This window comes from Eptatretus burgeri, chromosome 2 (genome assembly GCF_056783735.1).
Source record: "Eptatretus burgeri isolate ZD-2024b chromosome 2, Ebu_testis_v1, whole genome shotgun sequence".
Lineage (NCBI taxonomy): Eukaryota > Metazoa > Chordata > Myxini > Myxiniformes > Myxinidae > Eptatretus > Eptatretus burgeri.
In genome coordinates this window covers 42,846,032-42,868,325 of record NC_140962.1, presented here as the reverse complement: position 1 = coordinate 42,868,325, position 22,294 = coordinate 42,846,032, and the positions used below count along the sequence as shown (strand labels likewise).

Genomic DNA, 22,294 nt, shown 5'->3' with positions numbered 1-22,294 from the left:
CACATTGTTTTTTTTATTGGGCATGGTGTGGTAACAGGGAAGGTCATGGTCGGTGAAGTGTTAGAAATGCAGGTGTCACATGTAAGGCCGATGGGGTGGGGGAGTCATGTGGGTTTTGTGGGTGGGGATGATGTGCTTGTCCACAGGGATTGCTGAAGCTCACGGTGAGTGGGAATTGCGACCCCCTTCAAGGAGATTCACCACCTGGTGGCTAATGGTGACAGTGTCTGGAGGCAACTGGGAGAGGGTCTGGTTGGGCGACCAAGGCGGGTAGGACCTTGGCGACCCAGGAAGGCCAGAGGAGCCAGTGAGACCCCTTCCAGAGTGTTGTACGGTATTAGAGCTGATGGCTACCAGGGGGGAGGGAATCAAAGGGAGCGGGGCGGAGAAGCGTCCGGGTTGGACTAAAGCTTACCTGTGGGCATGGTTGCACCTGAGATGCCCCCATCATCTTGTGGTAACCCACCCCACGGCCATGACGGGATTCAGCCTGCATGATTAAAATGAGGACCATGACCGAGAAATGTGATGATGACCATGGTGTGAGTGTTGTGAAGATGTGTGAGTCCCACTCGATCCCGCACAACTTGACATGAGCAGCAAGGGCATGATGTCCGCATAATTTTGGGGCAAGCAAATTTGAAAATTAGCTCCCCAGGTAACGCTGGGTCTATTAGCATCCACTGGGGGAGGCGGTCAAGTGTAAATATCCTGTGAATAGTGTCGTTAAGGCTTAGAGTAGGAATGTAAAGTATAAGTGTTGTGTTTTTGCGGAACCTTTTGTTTCCCCTCCCCAGATCACTGGAAAAGTGCTCGGCAAGCGCGATGATCCAGAAGATGGAGTGCAACTTTGCTCACTGCTCTCATGTGATAAAATAAAAAAAAAAAACGAATGATTGTTTAGGCGAGGATAAGGCCATAAAGGGTAGTACATTAAGCAGGATAGGTAAGTTAGCTGCGACTCGCTGCCCATTGCCCCTCCTACTTTATTTCGTTAGGTTAATTAGGTGTGTCAGTAAGTGTTAAGGCTGGTACGGTAGCGCCTGTGATATACCTTGCAGGAGCTGCGGTACCAGAGGAGGGGGCAGTGTTACGTTTGAGGGGGGGGTATGCATTCAAAGGGTCATTAGGATGTTTAATTAGGTATGCCATGCTGTTCGAGTTTACCAGGATCTCGATGTAATAAGTAGCAATTCAGTGGTGATAAGTTGTCTAGTAAATGTTCATTTCTTCAAGGGGGAATTGATAATTGTCACGTAATTAGATAGGGACACGGGATAGGGTAAGTGTGTCTGCGTAAACCCCTTTTGGTATTCTCTGGAGACTGGCCGTGACGTCACAGGACAGTGCAGCGGATGGCTCCGCCCCGTGATCACGATTGGCAGAAGGCGACGGCGGTGGGCCAATAAACGGCTCGATTGGAAGTGACGAGGACAGGAGGATAAAAAGGTTCTGTTCGGGGTCGAAAAGGAAGAGGAAGAAGATCGGGACAAAACGATCGTGTTTTTTTGGTGTGGAAGCTGTTGCGTGGAGAGCGTCCTTGTTGTTGTGCTGATTCGATCGTGTTCTTCATCGTGTCTTGGAGCCTTGCTGAGCCTCGTGCCTCACCTTGGTTGGCTCTGGGGTTCTGCTGACTCGGAGTACGGGGTCGAACGGCGGGCGGACCTGCCTCCCTCTCCTGCTCGCAACTTGGCGCCAGAACTGGTTCCCTGGCGGCTGTGAGCGGACTTGGGCCAACACCAGGAGGTCGACAGCACCACGGTTTCTCCTGCCCCCCCCTGACGAGAGCAAGGCCAGCTCGTCCGACGCCGATCCAGGGACAGTTGCGTCCACACCACGGTCCAGCCTGACCACCAGAAATAGCTACGTTGTGTGTGTGTGCGTGCGTGCGTGCGTGCGTGCGTGCGTGCGTGCGTGCGTGCGTGCGTGTGTGCGTGCGTGCGTGCTTGGCGCCTTCGAGGGTTTGAGATCTGTATATTCATTGGAATTGTCTGTGTTTTTTCCCACGCCCGATCCCACACCATCCCGTCGAATCGCCCCGGATCCCTTTTCTTGCCGAGTCTTGTTATTTCTGGTTAATAGTAAAAACGAATAAACATCATCAACTCAGTGAAAAGTGACTCGTGCCACCTTTCTCGTCCCGTTTGCGGTAGAGCGATTAGAACCGCCATGTTTGGGTTATAAATAAATAAACCACCTCCATCGTTTCGGCTCATTCTACGTTGGCGGGACTGTTCAAGTCCCGTGGACGTCACAATATATATCTTCTTCTTCTTCTTTCGGCTGCTCCCATTCGGGGTCGCCACAGTGGATCATCCGTATGATCCGCATTGTGATTTGGCACATGTTTTACGCCGGATGCCCTTCCTGACGCAACCCTGGTCGCCTCTTACGACACAGGGATATGGTACACCTATTTTTAACCGGGGTATACACCGGCCCAGTACCCTGGTACTCATTTCGCCGACCTCGGAAGGATGACAGGCTGAGTCAACCCCCTGGTGTATTAATTCAGTGGCCCAACGGGGCTTGAACTCGGGACCTTTTGGATCCCAAGCCGCTGCCCGAACCACTGCGCCAACACCAGGCTCAATATATATATATATATATATATATATATATATATATATATATATATATATATATATATATATATATATATATATATATATATATATATATATATATATGTATATGTATATGTATGTGTATGTGTATGTATGTATAAATATATATATATATATATATATATATATATATATATATATATATATATATATATATATATATATATATATATAATGGTGGTGTTTTTAGAAACATACTTTTGATTTCTAAAATATGTTTCCCATCAGTATTATTTGCGCTGTTACCAATACCTCATTGAAGCCCTCATACAGTATACTGCCCATGCATCAGAAATAATGCTGTTGGGAACATGTCTTCATATAAACTATGATATGACCCTTTTTCATGCATTTTCGATGAGTTGGCTCTCTTTTCCAGGAGTGCATCCTGAGTGCTAAGTAAGGCATTGCTCTATATGTTTGATATGTCTAAACAGGTTTATATTTCTTCATCAACTGGTAATTTGTGGTTTTCCTACTTTCAATCTTCAGATGGTGGTTTGCTTGCTTGGTAAACTTAATTTGGCAGAAAGTATGAATAGGTTAAGGTGAAATGAGTAAAGCACTTTGAAGGCTCTGGATTAGGAGTCAAGCCTTATGTTAGCCCCTCTCTAAATGGTGTACGTTATGTAATTGCAAGATTAATTGAGAAACACATATATATCTCCCTTTATTATGCCACTTTTATTCGTTATCATGAAAATAACTTTTGTGTTTTTTCTCTTTTTGTTTTATTTGTAGTTAAGCCGTGTCAAAGCCGTTGAAAAGGAGAAGGATGCATTGGAGGAGGAGAAAAATAAGGCTGTGAATTTTCTCACCTCTGAGAATGAAGTAGCACAACTCAAGAACAAACTGCTGCACCAAAAACTGTACGTAACTTTCTCTTTTCCATTTCATTTGTTTTCATCATACTTCCATTTTTTTATCAGCTCTTCCTTTACAACACAGTAAACCCTCAAATTTCGCAGGTTCTAATGTTGTGGGTTTTGACCAATCATGGGCAACCTAATGTGTTCCGATTTCATTTTGACCAAGGTAGTTTTTGAGCTGTGATGAGTCATTGTTTGCGCACCGTGCATGTACGATTATCTCTCAATACGAGCCTTTTGTTTCTCTTGCACAGTTTTTAATGGTGCCCAAATGTAAAGTGATGGACAGAGTTAGTTGTGCCAAAAGGCAGAGAAAGGTTATGATGTTTGGCGAAAAGATCGAGTTGTAAGATTGGTTCTCTCGTTAAAGTGCGGCATCTCTGAGCAGCCACGACAGGATCAATGAATCGACTGTGGTGTATCCATGAAAATAAATCAAATATCTGTTCAAGTGTTGCCACCAGCGCTCCGCAACATGCAAAAGTGTCATCGCAGTCTCGTGATCCTCCAATTGAAAGGATATAACAGGCCCTGAATTTTTGGATCGAAGACTAGACACAGAAAAAATTGCCTTTGAGTGGACTGGTGCTACGGGAGAAATCATTGCGGATTTACCAGTTTCCACGAGGCAGCCAAAGGCTCCAGTTCAACTCCGACTACCCACAAGTTCCACACCAGCATGAGCTGGTTTGAGAAATTCAAAAGAAAATTCGGCCTCCATCATGTAAAATTAGTCTGAGAAGCAGCATCGGCTGACCATGATGCTGCGAAAAAAATCTACCCACCGCAGATCATGGCACTAATCGAGAGAGGATTTATGCTGGAACAGGTTTGTAGCGCTGACGAGACTGGATTATTATGGAAGAGGATGCCATCCAATACCTCCCTCTCCAAGAAGGAAAGATCTGATCTGGGGTTCAAGTTAAGGTGGTTCGGGATCATTTTACCCTTCCCCTAAGTGGCAATGCTGCAGGCAACTTCGTCGTAAGGCTAATGCTCCTCCGATCGTTGAATCCCGTCCCCGCTCCCCCTTCCCCACTCTCACAGCATCATCATCCTGAAGTAAGTCTTGTGTTTTCTATTTACGACAGAGGACAGTACAAGTACATAATGAATACTCTTACCCTCCCACCTCGCTGTTTTGTAAAAATCACCTTGCTGTTTTGGAGTAAATTTAAGAATAAAAATTATTCTTTTTCTTTATTACCTCTGCCACCGGAGGTGGAAGGAGGTTATATTTTCACCCCTGTTTGTCTGGCTGTTTGTCTGTGTACAGGTTATCTCAAAAGGTTGTGGACGGATCCTGGTGAAATTTTGTGGACAGGTTCAGTGTGTGACAAGGACGAACTGATTAGATTTTGGTGAAGATCCGGATCCGGATCCGACGACTAGAATTTTTTTAAAGTGATTCTTCACCATTGAGAGCTCGGACCAAAAACGATATATAGCACAATATCTCAAAAAGTTGTGGACGGATTCGGACGAAACTTGGTGAACATGTTGGGTGTGTCGCAAGGACGAATTTATTCGATTTTGTTGACTCTCCGAATCCGAATCTGGACACGAGAGTTATTTAATTTTAAAAGTGATTCTTCACCATTTTTGAGAGATCGGGCTAAAAACGATGTCGTATTGTATAGCATGATATTTCAAAAATGCATTGGGCCCGATATGTTCTCGTGGATCAGGCATTACGTGGCGGAGGTGTGCGCTCTACCAAGTTCCCTTCTAGTTTCAATTGTGATGTTTGTTTCTGGCTGTCGCTGACCTGTCTACATATTTTTTTGAAGCCCAAGATTCGAACCCCACTTTTTCCCATTAGTTTTAACTATCATGCCATTTTCCAGGAACGTAACCCCCGCGGTATTTCAGTGTTTACTTTATACCTTGCTTCTTTGTGAAAATAAATTTATGTATACATATATATTTACATACATACGTCCATATACATATGTAAAATAAAAGACCTACTCGCATATCTCACCTGTGATTGGAGGGAATAACCAATTAGCTGTCACCTAATTAATTAAATCCAGTTGGCTAAGATTATATAAATAAGTCAACTTCTATTGCTTTTCCAGCTGAAAAAAGCTGCATAAAGTAACAATGAAAGGCTGCACAAGTAAGACCTCTGCTGTGTCAAACCCTTCCCATAGTTCCTCCACTGCTGTAAAGACATTCACAAATAGTCCACACATGAGAATCCCAATGCTACACACCCCCTCAGCTGCCGGACCAGTTTCATCGCTTGTTGGCGAATCATCAGCAACAGCACAGACTGAAACATGCACCACTGAGACTCCCGAGCTGTCTTGTCTATACTGCATAAATTCTCATGATTGGTTTGTTCCTCCAGAAGTCTTACTGGTGTTGTTATTCACATTGACCTCATGTATCTTTTTTTTTCTTCTTTTTTGCAGTTGGTCCACAGAGAAGGACCTAGTTCAACAAGAAGAGCAATGTAAACAGGTTAAAGCAGAGTATGAGACCATGCAAGATAAGCTGAAAACCTTGAGGCAGGACAAGAAGAAAAATACTCATGAGATGCAGACTTTGGACAAGTGTGTGGTATTATTGTTATTATTATTATTATTATCATCATTATTGTTGTAATTATATCTCCCCTCTTCAAGGGAGGGGAGATGCATTGTTTTTCTGATGTTATCTTTTTCATTTTCTTCACAAATACTCACACACCATTCCTTCATTTCTCAACCATTCCACTTGGTATGAAGGTGCCTTTGTCCAATGCAGCCAGAACGCTTTTTTCATTTTCTCCATTTTGGTCCCCATTCCGATGTTAAGTCAACCATGAATCATTAACAAAAAAAATCACATTTTGCCTTGCTCTTCCCTTGTATTTGAGTTGATAATTTCTGCAAAAAGGTGCTTTCAAACAGCCTCTAAAGGGATGCTTAGAAAAGGTTCACGCCGCATTGCATTCGATTGCAAATGTCTACGATTCTAGTTACTACTATCTTTCTCTGAATAGTTTGCACAGTGCCACTTTGTGTCGTATTCTTAGGTGGAGGGGATGGGAAGGTTTGGGGGGGAGTGGGGCAAATGCTCCCTTCCCAAAAAGCCAGCGTAGTTTTTAAAATTTGGGAATTAAAATATTGCGAGGTGACAGAATGATGACAGCCTGTGATGTAAAAACTCTTGTGAATTGCCAAATATTTGACTCTTTTTTGCAATTATCAACAGTAATCCTTTTGGAATGAAAAAAAAAAGAAGTAATTTGGCAAAAAGTAATAAATACATAATTTTAAAAAGTATTAAACATTGACTTTTTATTACACATCTGGCAAATGGCAGCTCTGCCTGATTCCCGAGGCTTCGACAGCCCTCAATAACTTTTTAAATGACTTATTTCTGCCTTTGAATCTGTGGGCAATCACACATATGCTGAAACACAAATAGCTGATGTTAGGCAATTGACAGCACGTTATGTTATGGTGGGACAAAGAAGCCATACAGGGCCGTAGGACGTCAAGATCTGATCAGAAGGATTCTCAATGACTTGCTTATCGGCAGTTCTTATTGCTGGATTATGTCTACAGAAGATCGTATTACTTCTGTGAAAACCGTCCGTGACTCAGGGACTTTGTGAACAGGTATGTTCTCACCAGCCTTCAGGGGGAAGCTGTGTGATGTCTCAAGACCTCTTCGTGACAGTTCGTTGAAGGGGTTTCGGATGTTTGTTGGCTGTTCTTGTTGTCTCGGAGCTATTATTTGTTAACCATTTTGAAATTGTCGTCTGTGCGATTCTTTAGTTTGCTCAAAAGTGTTTCATATTATTAAAGAGGGAATCGCCCTGTGCAATGGCTGGCTTATTATGGCTGGCCTTGCAGCGGGTGAAGAGGTTTTCTGAAAATGCTTGTGCAGTGCCTTGCATAAAGGCCTTTTAGAAATGACGTCATTTCAAAAGGGTCTTATTGGGTTGTGCTACAACTGGGTGGAAGGGGGGATGGTGGTGGAGCGGGTGAATGGTGAGAAGGAGGGTGGTAGATGGTGGTTGTGTTCATTCAGACAAATCTGTAGCTGACCCCCTTAAAGAAATGGCTCGTATGCCCATGTAAGGTAATGCCTCATGGCCATTTCCATCACCCTATTTAAACTTAAAAGTGCAAGTTAAACCCTTGGAATATTTTCTCTTCACATTGGAGTGGTCAACTCTGTGGAAGCACTTCTGAGAACCTTTGGTTTCTAAAGTTTCTGACAAGAATCTGTCATGAACAATATTTTATTTTTTGTAATATATTTTTGATGTCTGCAATATACTTGAACTATTCAATTGTTACTTGAAATAAAATTTAAAATGGTGGCTTTGTCTATATATATATGTATATATATATATATATATATATGTATATATATATATATATATATATATATATATACATATATATATACATATATATATACATATATATATACATATATATATACATATATATATACATATATATATACATATATATATACATATATATATACATATATATATACATATATATATACATATATATATACATATATATATACATATATATATACATATATATATACATATATATATACATATATATATATATATATATATATATATATATATATATATATATATATATATATATATATATATATACACATACTTGTGAAATTTGATAAATTTCACTTTTCAACAAGTCAATTTTAATTCTCTATCTCGTTACATGGATGTATAGTTCAAAAATGTATGCAAATGTAAAATGTGATACAACGGTGATTATAGGAAACTTCTGAAGCACCATAAATTAATCTGTTCTTCGTTAAAAAAACTTTTTTTTAATCCGGCACAAAGTAATGTCTTGTTGGCGGAAATTTGTTTCACATGTTAGTGCATAAAATCACAAGTTTTTTATGGAGCATTAACATATTTGTCGAATTTTGTTCCTTTTTTCCTGCTTACTACTGATAAGCTATTGGTAATCTTCCGATGTACATCTGTAAGCGAAAGGGGATAGATGCTGCGCAAAGTTGTATGCCAAACTGTCACAAATGCCGTCAAGCTTATTAATCTCAGGAGTACAATAAGTTGTTTGTGTATCCATTCACTATTGTCACTTTATCTCTATTTGCTTGTTCATTTTTATTTTTTATTTTTAATGATTATTAAATTTAAGATACCAGTAAATAATCTGCCCTCAGAGGGGTTAGTTCCCCCACTTTTCTGATTTATGACTTGTGTAACACAGGCTTCTATCAGGTGGTGCACCATAACATATTTACATCGAGAGAATTAGGGTCCTATCCTGAACCAGAAAGGACAAGATATTTTTATGTTGCAACTTTTTTATTTGACAATCAGAATGACATAAAACTGGCTTAATATTGTTGTGGTTGAGGAAATTCGCAAACCACCATTCAGGTCCCGAAGGTGAGATATCTCTGTAAGTACATGTGTAGTTAGCCCAAACCCGTTGTTTAGAGGGAATAAATGTGATTCATTTGGGCTGTGACCCTTTAAGATAGCCGTTTTTCTGTTCTATCTTTATTTTGAGCCAACCACGTCTCAACCGCCAACAACAACCACCAACCGCAACGCCGCTTCACAGCAACGACAACGCCAAGAGCCACGACCTTTACCGTCACGGCTCGCTCCCGTAAACATCGCATCACCGCCATTCCAAGCGTCAACGTGGCCAGGGACCGCCACTTTAGACACTCCACCACCTTCGCCTCTCCTTCTGCGGCCATTCCCGCACCACTTGTGGGCGCCGAGCGTCGGGCTGTCCTGGCCTCGTACAGGGCGTGCGCTGAGCCGCGGGTACAAAGAGCGGCCTTTCCGAGGGGAAGTCGGATCAGGAATCATACACGCCCACTTCCGATCCGTCCAATCATTAAGCGCGGGGCGATTTGGCCCCGCCTCCAGGCGCGTCGGAGGAGAATTGATATATGCAAATTCGAGGATCAGGGGAGGTTCACGCCCACTTTTCCTCCGTCCAATGGGTGAGCGTGGCTCCGCCCCCGAGTTCATCCTGATCCGGAAATTTGCATATGGATTCTCCTGCCGTACTATAAAGCGCCGAGCGCGGGGCGAATTCAGTCAGTTTCTGTTTCGGGCTCGTCCGAGTTGGAGAGGTGTGGCGGCGGCGAAGTGTGGCAGCAGCAGTCAAGACGGGTCTGGAGGAGAGTCGGTCTGTCGGGGTTCGGAGTCTGTCGGGGAGCTGCAGAGAGGGGAAGCCGGGAACGCGGTCGAGGTCGCAGTGGAGTCGCTCGTCGCGGGACCCAAGCAAGCCAGCTATCCTCTTTCCCCAGAGCATCAACAACCCCCCGTTTCCCCCCGCGCTGAGATAGTGCGAAAAGGGGGCCCCGTTCCCACCCCATTCCAAGCAGTGCCAACGAAATCCGCGGAGGAGCGCGGAGTCGGGGCACCGCCGCGACATTTTGCGGCTCATCACAAGACGGGTAGGCTCCACGCGGTCTCGCGCCCACAGACCACGTCTGCCCCCTGGTCGTTGAGGGTGGCCCTTTTTCTTTTGCTTTTGAGTATATGTGTTGTCGGCGCCGTCTGTAAAGTAAAACTGTGTAAGTGTTGCCGTGTGCTCGCGTAGTCTGTAGTAGATCTGCATTGTTGTGTTTCTTTTGTTACATTTGCTTTTGGTGCATAATTGTTGTAATTGTATATGTGTGCTTTCCGTGTGCCACGGAATAAATGTGCTTTATGTTGAACTGTTTCTCCCGTTTCGCTTCGTCTTTTCTTTAATTGAATCTCCATCTTACTTCACGTAAAGGGTTGGTAGTGGGCTAAATACGCCTGATAATTAATCGGAACCGTCGAGGTTGACGATAACACCGCTCGGTTATCCCGATAGTACCGAACGGGTCGCTTAAAGTGGCCCGTGTCCGAAGTCGACCTGCGGCGAGGTGCGATCGCCCGGTCTACCCTCCGTGTGGGTACTTAGGTCGGTCGAATTTGGTGAACAACCCTATCTCACGCGGGGGGCCGATTGGCACGATCGTGGTGAGGCCGAAAGGCCCACCCGTGACTAGTGCCCGGCGTTAGTCCGAGAGGGTCACGACGGAATTGTCCGTCCGGTGGGCGACGTGCCGCGATTCGAGTTACGTGGCCGCTCGCACGCCGGCGGGTGCGAATCCGCAACAATATTGTATGAAAGATGAAAGAACAATTTTTTTCATTGAAACACAAATTTTCCTTTCAACAAACAAAAATCACCTTTCAATAACAAAAAAAAAACTTTCCTGATGAATGTGACAAAGTTACAGCATATTAAAAATATCTAAAACTTTGTTTCACCCTGTATGTAATATAGTATGATTTGTTACTTGTTCAGGTGGATATAGTTGTTATTGTGCTCCGATGTTAGCATTGTCAGGTCAGATGAGAACTGTGACTTGCTACAGGTATCATGTAAACCTGCACTAACCTGTTCCATGGTCGGGTTGGCGGCGACTAAACCGTCTCCCCCACCAGGTTTCCTGGTGAGGAGGGTGTATGATATGGACACCCAGCAGCATTAAAAACAAAACCTGTAAAAGGGCAGAGGAGCTCCTTGTGAGCCACCGGCCATCCATATCTAGCGCCCAACTGTCTGCGGATGTCTTCCTGCAGTTGTTTCTACTACTTAGGAGCAGTATGACCACTCCTTGGCTTTTTCACAAGATCTTGGCTATTCGTTGTTCACCTTGGCGTCTTGGTTTTCTATAGGTTTTCTTGGCGTATAGGTTTTCTATTATCACTTTTTCCGAAACCTTGTGAATTCTTGGCTTTTTTTGTTGGCTCACCTTGGCATTTATGAAAATGAGGAGTGGTCACACTGCTTAGGAGGTTGGTGGCAGGACTTGCACTGCGGCCACCGTAAAACCCTTCACTCCGCAAAACACCAAAACAAAGAAATTTGAAAACTCACTCCGTGGGAGTACCTCAGGTGCAGCTGCCCTCTGCAGGGCAGCTCACCGGATGACAGGATTGGGGCAAAGCCTTCGGGACCCCCAATCTTTGATGATGGGAGGAAAACCACGGGTAACCTTCCAGGGTCAGTTTGCGGAAGTGTGTGTCGGGGTGGTGCTGAGGTGTCATCCACCAGACTGTGGTCTTCTTGGGTTAACTTGAGGTGTCCCTTTGGGTGGGTGCCTGGAATGTCCTATCCTGAAGAGAGGATGATCACCTGTCTCATCTGAGGTTCGGAGGGGATAGTGGCGAGATCATGGTGGTGGTTACACCTACGATTGGTCTGGTCGCTCTGATGGTTACTATGCCCAAGGAGTTGCTGTCGCTGTGTCCAATATGCTGACTCTATTGATAATTGAGGTAAAACTGGTCAACGAGTGTATTATGAGACTAAGGATTCGTCACTCCTTGGGTGTCGTTTCCCTGGTCTCTATGTATGCTCCGACCTTGGCAAGTGGTCTCACCATGAAGGACGCATTCTATGTCATGCTCGAGTCTGTGGTTGATCAATGCCCCAGTCGAGATGCTCTTCTTGTCTTGGGGGATTTCAGTGCATCGACTGGAACTGAAAGGGATGGTTATTAACCTCCGCCATCGAAGATCGGAGGTTACTGGTTTCACCCCTTTCTGTTTGTTACTTATGAAATCTAAAGATTTCGTAAGTATATTGATGACTTCCGTTTGTTTGTTTGATTGTTTGTAGGCAAGATAACTCGAGAACGGAAGAAGCTACCAATGTCAAATTACACCACGTGATTCAGGAGGGTGATGGCTCATGCTGATTCGATTTTGGTCCAAATCGGTCAAAGGTCAAGGTTACAGTGAGGTCAAACATTATTCCATAAATTCATGTGGAGAAAAGGAGTATTTTTGCTTCGCTCGACGTTACAAGTTAGTTTTATCTTCGATTTTAATTTTGTCTTCGGTTTTTGCGATCGCTTAGGACGCTTAAAACTCGGTTGTTGAAATTCTGGTAAAAATCGGATGTTTTGGAGACGTTTTAAGATTGTATAAAAAAAATATTTCACTCGACGCGTCACGGCTCGTCCCATGATGCAGTGCGCTCGAGCAGACGCGTCGTTGAGTTACGTTAAGGTATAATATAATTGCGTGGAGAAATGGAGATTTTTGCTTCGGTCGACGTTACGATTTTTGATGGTTTGATACAGAATCATTGTAGAAACTTCTGGTTTGCGTCGCTACCTTCTCGAGAGACAGCTTTTATAAGACAAGGTCAGAGCTCAAGTTGACGATTTCGTAAGTTCCAGTCTGACTGCTTGTTTGTTTGTTTGTTTGTTAACAGTATTACGGAAAAACTCCTCGACGGATTTCGACGAAACTTGGTGGGGGGGGGGTTCGGTATGGTCCAAGGATCATGTCATTAGATTTTGGACTTGGTCCCCCCCCCCACAAAAAAATTGAGAGAAAAATTTTTTTTTTTTTGCATTTCTACATGTTTTAAGTGATTTCCAAACCCCCCCAAAAAAAAATTAAGAGAATTTTTTTTTTTTGCAATTCTACATGTTTTAAGTGATTACCAACCCTCCCCCTCCCAAAAAATTTTTTTTTTAGAGAAATAATATTTTTTTGAATTTCTGCATGTTTTAAGTGATTTCCAACCCGCCCCCCCAAAAGAAATTGTTAGAGAAAAAAAATTTTTGCAACTTTTTTTTCAACAATATTTCGATTTCTTTTTTTTGCATTTCTACATGTTTTAAGTTATTTCTAACCCCCTCCCTCCCCCCCAAAAAAAATGGAGAAAAGAACTATAACTGTCAGCACTGTTGACATCATATTTAATGAATAAGATACAAGGTTCACTTGAGTGACCCAGCAGTATTGGCGGCGGAGGTTTTGCACTCTCCCGAGTGCTCCCCCTCTAGCTTGATATGTGTTGGTCCCAGTGTCTGGAACTGTGAACCAGAATAGCACTAAGTTCCTTGACTTTGCAAGAAGTCGTGGACTTAGTGTGGCTGGTTCATGGTTTCGTCGCTGGACTTGGTATTCCAATGCTAGTGGTGTGGCAAGGATATCAACCATATGCTGGAGGATGACCCAGAACTGTCTACCGCAGTGGTCAGGTCCTCAATACTGACCACCGGCTTGTTGGAGCAACTCTGAAGTTGCAGCTTAAATCCAGGAGAATGGTACCATCCCAGCTTCAGCTCGATGTTGGCAAGCTCAAGGATGAGAGGGTAGCTGAGGAGTTTGCGAACAGGCTGAGTGGGGCTTTTGGGGTCTGGGTGCTTTGGAGAATTCTGAAGAGTTGTGGAGTGTCTTCAAGACCACCGTCCTTGATGTTGCCGGTGGATGTCTTTGAACTCACCGTAGGGTGAAGAAATTTGTCTCAAGGGACACAAGTACCATTGACCAGAGATGCAGGTTCCAGGCTTAATGGCATAGCTGAGCTGTTCAAGAAATTGAGGCATAAAGCTGCACTTGCACTGAGGGTGGACAAGGAGGCCTTTGTGCGAGGAATCTGTGTGGGTGTAGAGCATCAGCTGTGGTCAAGTGATTCTCTTCCTGCTCTCAGGGGAATTTGTGCATTGCGTTCCTCGAAGCCGGTCCCTCGGTGTTCTGCAGTTAGAGCAGAGGGTGGTGGGCTCTTGACAGAAGAGTCCGAAGTGAAGGCCCGCCGGGCCAGTTACTTTGAGCGGCTGCACTAGGCTAATCCACCATCTGTTGTGTTGGATGTCTGGGGTGTTACTATTCCAATTGCTGACCCTCCATTCAACTGTGATCCACCTTCGTTTGTGGAAACACAGGCTGCGGTGAACCGTTTGAGATGGGGTAAAACTCCTCGGATCTGCGGCATCCATGCTGAACTTCTCAAGGCTGGTGGAAATGCTGTACTCATGTCGTTGCATGCAGTTCTGTGCTCTGCCTGGAACACAGGCATCATCCCAACTGACTGGAAGAGGGGCCTTGTCCTTCTCAAGAAAGGAAGGGTGATCGCCAGGACTGCAACAACTACTGAGGGGTGATGCTGCTCTCATTGCCGGGCATGGTCTTTGCTCGGATAATTCTGGATAGGGTTTGCTTCCATTTGCTGGAGCACCAGTGCCCAGAGCAGTCAGGCTTTTTACCAAAGAGGTCAACGATTGATCGTATCCTGGGCCTTCGTGTCCTCACTGAATGCAGACGAGAGTTTTGGCAGTGGCTGCTTGTAGCCTATGTTTATCTCTGCAAAGCGTTTGATTCAATGAATCGGGATGCCCTCTAGAGGATTCTTGGTCTTCATGAGCTGCCACCAAAACTGATCAATCTGATGTTTGAACTGTACTCTGGTACTGAGAGTGCTGTGAGATGTGGTGATAGCATCTCCGACTTATTTCCCATTGTTACTGGAGTTTGTCGGGTGTGTACTGGCCCCCGCACTTTTCACCGCGCTTGTATTCACTGGATTTTGGGTAGGATGTCGGAGATATCAAGCTGCGGTGCATTGTTTGGGAATGTCAAGATCTCTGACCTTAATTTTGCAGATTATGCAGTCGTCTTTGCGGAGACTGGATATCCTTTTGTGTGCGCTCGAGGTACTGATTGAAGAGTCAGTGAGTCAAAACTAAGATCCAGGCTTTTGAAGACATCTTGGATGCTGCTATCTTGTCTGTACTTGTTTGTGGTGAGGATGTTGAGGTCACAGAGAGATACACTTACCTTGGCAGTAATATACATATCTCTGCTGGCTGTGAGGCAGAGGTCAACAGACATCTGGGTTGGGCCTGGGAAGTCGTGGATTCACTGTCACGGGGCGTGGCGCTGTCTGTACCTGCTCAAGAGGACGAAAGTCCAAGTCTTCAGGTCCTTGGTGCTTCCAGTCTTGCTCTGCGGATGTGAGACTTGGACTCTGACCAGGCATCTGAGAGAGACTTGATTCCTTTGGTACCAGGTCTCTTCAGAAAATCCTTGGCTATCGCTGGTCGGATTTGTGTCCAACGAGCGGTTGCTGAGAGAGACTCGGATGAGATTTGTTACCTGCATAGTCCGTGAGCGTCAGCTGTGGCTGTATGGACATGTGGCTCGTTTTCCTGACGCTGATCCTGCTCACCAGATTCTCTTAGCGAGGGAGCCTCCTGAGTGGAGGAGGCCTATGGGATGACCACATGCCTTGTTGAAGCAGGTTGATCAACATCTCAAGAAGATGGGGATGGGCCAGGCATCTGCCTTGGCGATGTCCAGACAGAGGCCCTGGTGTACTGGTTGAAAGTGGACGCAGCGACGCCCTGCTCCGCCTCATGCTCCCTTACCTGATGCGACCTGATGCCAGCGGCTGCTTTACTCACCTCTACAGAATTCTTCCCTCAAAATTTAGGTTTTTACCTGCTTTTCAAATGACCGTACCAGTTTAATTTTCACATTTGCGTGTTGCATCGCCATTCATTTAAATCTGTAAATTTGTCTTATTATTGTTATTATTATTATTATTATTATTATTATTATTATTATTTTAGTGAAACAAACTTTTTACTGGCTGGTGGAATTTATTTACTATATTTTCTATATATTAGGAGATCTCAGTGCTCCAAGCTTGGGACTATGGACTTATGTTTGCCGGTGCGCTTAAAAATATATACATGGTTGAACATTTCCACAGGTTCATATTTAAGATCGTCCAACAAGAAATGGTCATTACAATATATTTTGTGTGATGAAGAGAGAAAATCGGTCAGGGCAGACTGGTGTCACCCAGTCGTAGTTATCTAACTACAGCTGTGGATTAACCATTCCTTGGCCTCGTCACCCGGTGAAAGTTGACATGGAAGTTAATGTGTAAAATTGACAAATGTGACAACCTGAAAATGTGTAAAAATACAATGACTCGTGTTTAATGTTGTCTATTTTGATTGCTGGGGCAATATTTTGAACAAGAGTTGTGGCAGCCACCCATCCATTCATCCATCCATTGGGACTATACGTCGAGTGTTGGTGCTGCCTCAGCAGTCTCCTTGGCTATTGGACACAATCCTGGACAGCTCACCTCTCCGACACATGATACCAGCAAGCTGGTACTCATTTTGCCGACCTCGGAAGGATGACAGGCAGTCAACCCCACCTGGTATTAATTCAATATCCGAGTGTGATTTGAACTTCGGATCCGTGGATCCCAAGCCCACCACCCTAACCATTAAGCCAACACCAGGCATACAGCCACCCCTCACTAAATTTTTGTATATTCTGCCTTGAACAAATTAACCTTAAATCCTTCAGAAACCTGGAAAAATCACAGGAACCATTGATTTTCATTTTGGTTGATTTTATAATTGTGTGGTTAAAAAAAAAAAAAAACATTTTGTCAGGGGATCATGCTTTCGCTCTTTATTAATGTTTGTCATGGGAATAGCTAATGTAGAAAGAGGACTAAATGAATATTCATTGATTACACGCAGACCAACTTAGAGTAAACATGCAGTCTTTCTGTAATAAGTTGAGATGAAAAGCCATCTTGTGAAAATAATGGCAGATATGATAGAAAATAGTGAGTATGGAGACATTAGCCCCTGAGAATTTAAACTTGCTACTTCACACAGTTCAATCAACTCTTGGTAAAGCGTTATTGAAAGTTCATGTTTCGAGTATCGGATTAAAAAAAAGAAGTGCGGGACAAACAACGGCTCTATTATCTGAGTTTCAATGGAGTTGAGGAACTGCCTTCAATACTAAAGGTGTGCTGACCTTTAAGTTCTACTTCAGTGTACTTAAGTCTTTGGCCCTGGATGTGGGATAGCCCTTTTCACTTCTCAGGGCCTAAAATGGCAGGTAATTCTGTTTAGAGCCCTTTGTCAATGATGAATTTTAATCTATGATTTGCATTGGCTTGTGTATAGAAAGTTGGAGAAGATAGAAACAACCCTAAAAGAAAAAAAGGACGAGTTTGGACGCTGCGACGTAGAGGACGTGAAGCTCCGAGAAGCTCTGAAGAACATGAAAAGCAAGAGCAAGAAACTTCAAAAGCAACTGCAGAAGGAGAAAGAGAAGGTGTGGTAAATGGTCCGATCATTTGAAATTTAATCTTCTTATTTCGATAAGTCACTATCGGGGAGGAGGATTATCGAATTCACCAGTGGACTGATCTGTAGCAGTCTTGATGTCAATTTTTTATGTACAAATTGTGATCTTGTTCACTGGTGCACATTTCTGTTATGATGTTGCTGCATATCTAAAAATCCATAACCCCTAACACAAACTTTATTTTCTTTGCTAATGCACGATGTTGCATAAATCGATGAAAATGTGACAAAAAATTAGAAAGATAAAACCAAAGATTACAGTTAAATTTACAAAGCATTGTAAACTTGCTACAAGATAAAATAAATACCACGAATGAGTGATTCATTTCCAAAAACATGGCAGAATGTGCCCATTGAATCACAACTTTTCCAGAGATTGAATGACAACTGGATCAACCACTGATTTTTTTCGATTAAACAAAGAAAAATATTTAAAACCATAAAAGTAATTCAGGTTTGTCAATTGCACACAAAATAAATCTATTATATCGGTGATTGAGGAAGTGTTCATAGTTTTATGAGGTTGTGTGAAAGTCAAATAATATGGGAGGAATTTTGTCGTTGTCGGAACGAGCATGGCGATTCTTTATACAAAAATGGGATGAGGTCAGGTTGCAATTATGAGCTGTTCAGGTTGCTTTACTGCTGCTCTGACAAATGTTAGTTGCTTTGTGTTTTTTTATTTTAAGGAAAATGGCACGGTGAGACCAGTACTGGACTTTCAAAATGACATAATCCACCTCGGAATGCTTGATGCATATGCGCAGAAACCCCCAGAAACAGCGGTGCTCATGGCACCCTAAAGCATATCTCATGTGTGAGATCAGGAATGTTCCTCAAAATGGCTCATAAAGCCTCGAAGAAAAGCAGAAAATGCTTGGAAAAGTACCTGAGGAAAATCTGTGCTTCTGCACAACAAAAGACTTGGAGAACTTTCTCAGCTCACCACATGGGCAGCTGCCCATACTATAAATTCCCGAAAATATGGGCTAGTGCAAGGCCTGTGTGGATAGTCATCGTGGGGCGGGGGGTTGGGTAGCGTGTGCTACCTCAACCCATCACGGGTTGATATCATTGAGTGGACTTTGAACCTTGTGGGAATGCCTCCTGTTAACATGGCAGGCTTGGTGATTTATTTAATGGACGTTTGCAATTGGAAAGACGGTGTTGTGTGTCATTTCCAAATCTTCCAAAAAGGACATCTGAGCGACATGAAAATACACAAAGCTTGTGCCAGCTATATTTACGTGGGAGATACCTTATTTGGTTTCGGTGGTCATATGTGGGTCTTCTGGATGCAAAGGGTATGCTTAAAATCATTTTTTAGACTGATGATATTTATGATTAATCATGCTTGGGATGGAGGAGGAGAGGGGGAACTGTGAGGACTATTGCAAATATATTTTTGGTTTGGTTCCAGGGCCACAATGTAAATTGTACTTTTTTTTGCATCAATTGTTAAAAGGTGTGCATGCGTGTGTTGTGTGTTGTTATTCACTGCCGCCGCTCGCTTTTATTAACGGGATATGGTGGGAATTGAACTCCTCTCATCCACTGATATTTCTTGTATTTCCTGTATGTCTATGAATCTGATTTGCATCCAAGAACACAACAGTTACAGTTAACCATTTTGAAATTGTCATTCTTTTGTTTAAATGCTAAAAATTATGTCTAAAAGACTATTTGACTTGGATTTCACCCTACCAATGGCAGGTAAAAAGTCCCTGCATTAGCACATGAATTCATTGAAAACACACACGGCACATGCATGACAGGCTTCGTTAGCATTCATACGTCATTTTGAAAGTCTTGTATTAGCACTTTTGTGGACTCTTGCTTTACTCCTACTGGCACCAATTAAGCATGGGGCACTACTTTTTTCAGGGGTGGGAGGAGGGTTCACCTTTATATACCACACTTTCTGGACCACCATAACGTTCAAAATCGTGCCCTGCTGATCTAGTGGTCATGGTCTTGGTGTGAATACTGCCATATGGATCTGAACTGTTTCAGACCACTCTGAAAACTGCATTGGGTTATTCCTCACTTATTTTATGAAGGGGAATCATTGTTCACTATTGCAATTTCTCTTGTCTTGAAATCACGTGACGTAATGCCACGTGACCCATCATCTATATTAATATTTTGGCACTCCTCTTTCTTTGTTCCACCATCAGATTTTTGTTCCTGCATGAAATGAAACAAGATTTGGCACATATACTAATGATATTATTGTCTTCCTTAAGAGGCCCCTCAAAATTCGTTTTGATGCATTTTCACAAACTCCAACGGATTCCATTCAAATTTGGTACGATTATGGCTTTTGGTCCAACTTAGGTCATTGGCTATAAATTTTTTCCATCACACTTCTGATATTCAAAAAAATCGATAAATCGATATCCCTTATGGGATTTTCCATTCAAATCCACTCAAGTTTCAGGCCTACGGGGAACGCAAATTTCCACTTTTCCCCGGGCGCTGTTTACCTCCGCTACGCCAAGCTATTAGGGTTAGTGTTAGGGTTAGGGTTAGCTACCCTAACACTAACCCTAACCCTAACAGCTAACCCTAACCCTAACAGCTAACCCTAACAGCTAACCCTAACCCTAACAGCTAACCCTAACCCTAACCCTAACCCTAACTGCAACCCTAACCGCTAACCGCTAACCCCTAACCGCTAACCGCTAACAGCTATTCAGGAAATTTGCAAGAAAGCCCGGGCAATACCGGGCTTTATTGCTAGCCCGAGCAACGCCGGGCATTACTAATTGTACTTTATAAATGCTCGATTACAAAAATATTTTTGTTCTTATTATTCCCAATAATTGCTGAACTATATGGTCTGTGTCTGTCCATCAATGAGATAATTTGCTGTGACTTGCTTCTGAGTATTGTTGAGCCACCACCTTGGTGTTTTCAGAATGATGTCACTTGTTTGGAACTCATTCCTTGTTCGCCCCAACAACTATTGTTAGTTATTTTACTTGTAGGTTCTACGTTATGGTTTATTTGTATTTGGGCACAGCGTGGATCTTGTGGTTTGTATTTGGACACACTTTCACCTGAACATTTCCCCCCCCCCCCCCATTTAGGTTGAAGAGCTGCAAGGAATGCCAATGAAGCTTCAACAGGAAATTGAAGTGGCAATACAGCATAAGGCTGTGTTGGAAGAGAAACGCAGCAAGGTTGAGGCTGAGCTCAAAACATTGATGGCCAGCTGTCAAGAGGACACCCGAGAGCTGCATGCGACGAAGGAGGTATAGAAGGCTGTCATATTTGGCTGCAGAGCGATTGGAGTGGTTTAACCTTCAATTATCTTACTGTTTGCATATTTGAAAATAATTATTTGATTTGTGAGGGAGGGGGGGGTGGGGTGGAGAAAAAAAAAACATTTGTGGAAATGTTAGGGTAAGGAAAAACCCATTTGGCAGAAAAAAAAACTATTCATTAAAAACTACATTTGTTGAAATTTCACTTTTCAGTTTCTTTGCCTTGGACAGCATACTTCATGAAACAACACAATTCTTGGAAAAAATACCCCAAAGTAAGTCAGTAATTTGACTTTTGATCTAATTTATTGAGAAGCAAACCAAAGATAACTGGTTCGAAACCCAGTCGTCCATTTTTCTAGAATTTCAGTGTAATCGTTTTTGACGGTACTGAGGGCATAGACTGCTGGTGCCAGCAGGGTTTCCCCTTTCTTAGTCCCTGTGCCAGTGATGATGTAGGTATCTTTGCAGAGCTGGTGGTATCGTCGGGTTGCAAGGACAATCACATCGGTGTAAGCTGACTGGATGTACAGTTTTGTGGCTCCTCTTTGAACGGCATCCAGGCTGTGCAGGATAATCCTGGCATCAGCCTTTTTTGTGAGCTTTGAAGGTGTTGCACATCTACATTGTTCTAAAAGTCATCCTGCCTTGAGTTCACAATGAAGATCTCGGACTGCTTCTCAAAATTGTGGAGGACTTTTAGAGTGAGGTAAACAGTCAGCTTGTCCTTGGTGCTGGTATTAGACAAACTGTTTGGCAGATACCTTGCCTGTTGGTGTGCCATTTTCCACATGGTATGCAGTGGCTGGCTTGCCACCCTGGCATCTCTCCCACGTGGCCTCCTTTAGTGGTGTAGATACATCATTGTGGTGAAATACTAAATGCACCTCATCAGTCTTTGGTTTTGCTGTCCAGTGTGGTGGTGAAGTGGTCAGTCCACTCGGTAAAAGTCTTGATCCACGCTGGTTTCCCCATTGCCTGTACCACAGCCATGCCATCTATGACAGTGACCTTCTTGGATGACACTGGAACATCATCAGTTGTGATGTTATCTGGCAGCTGACCATCTTCATTTGTTTGCTTGGGCAGTTCCTCAATTTTAGCCATCAGCTGGTTTTTGTCTGTATATGCTAGAAAACTGTTGGCAGATGTACAGTTTTTGTACAGATGTACAAACAGTTTTTGCGGTACTTGGGAACAGACAGACGGTGAATGATAGTAAGATTATTATTATTATTATGATGAGCAGAGTACCCGCCCTTGGAGCGATATTGGTCCAAGCATGCAACACGTTCTTCTGATGCATACTTTTATTTGGGCAGTGTATCGGCAACTGACAGTTAACCTGGGTTGCATGCATGAAGCAAAAACATACCTTCTGCTTGTAATTCAAAACACCTAACTGCACTGGAAAACGTGGGGACAGGAATACTGTACTGTAAACGGTTAGACCCTCTCCAACCTCGAGGTGGCACAACACGATACACATTTACATCGAGAATTTGTGCCCCCCCCCCTCATCTCCCGCAAGACCACTGGCAAAGATAAATGCATCCCTATTCATTAA

The 22,294-nt window shown here is 43.3% G+C and overlaps 1 protein-coding gene across 3 annotated transcripts in view; it reads left to right on the top strand.

The window, feature by feature from the left end:
• Window positions 1-22,294, top strand: part of SMC4 (structural maintenance of chromosomes 4) — a 165,578-nt gene that overhangs the window by 30,301 nt on the left and 112,983 nt on the right. For all 3 annotated transcript variants that reach the window (XM_085869130.1, XM_085869127.1, XM_085869128.1), the window contains 4 exons: window positions 3,369-3,496; window positions 5,917-6,057; window positions 17,276-17,426; window positions 20,551-20,715. In XM_085869130.1, coding sequence (XP_085725256.1) covers window positions 3,369-3,496; window positions 5,917-6,057; window positions 17,276-17,426; window positions 20,551-20,715 — 585 coding nt within the window. The remainder of the gene's footprint in view (window positions 1-3,368; window positions 3,497-5,916; window positions 6,058-17,275; window positions 17,427-20,550; window positions 20,716-22,294) is intronic.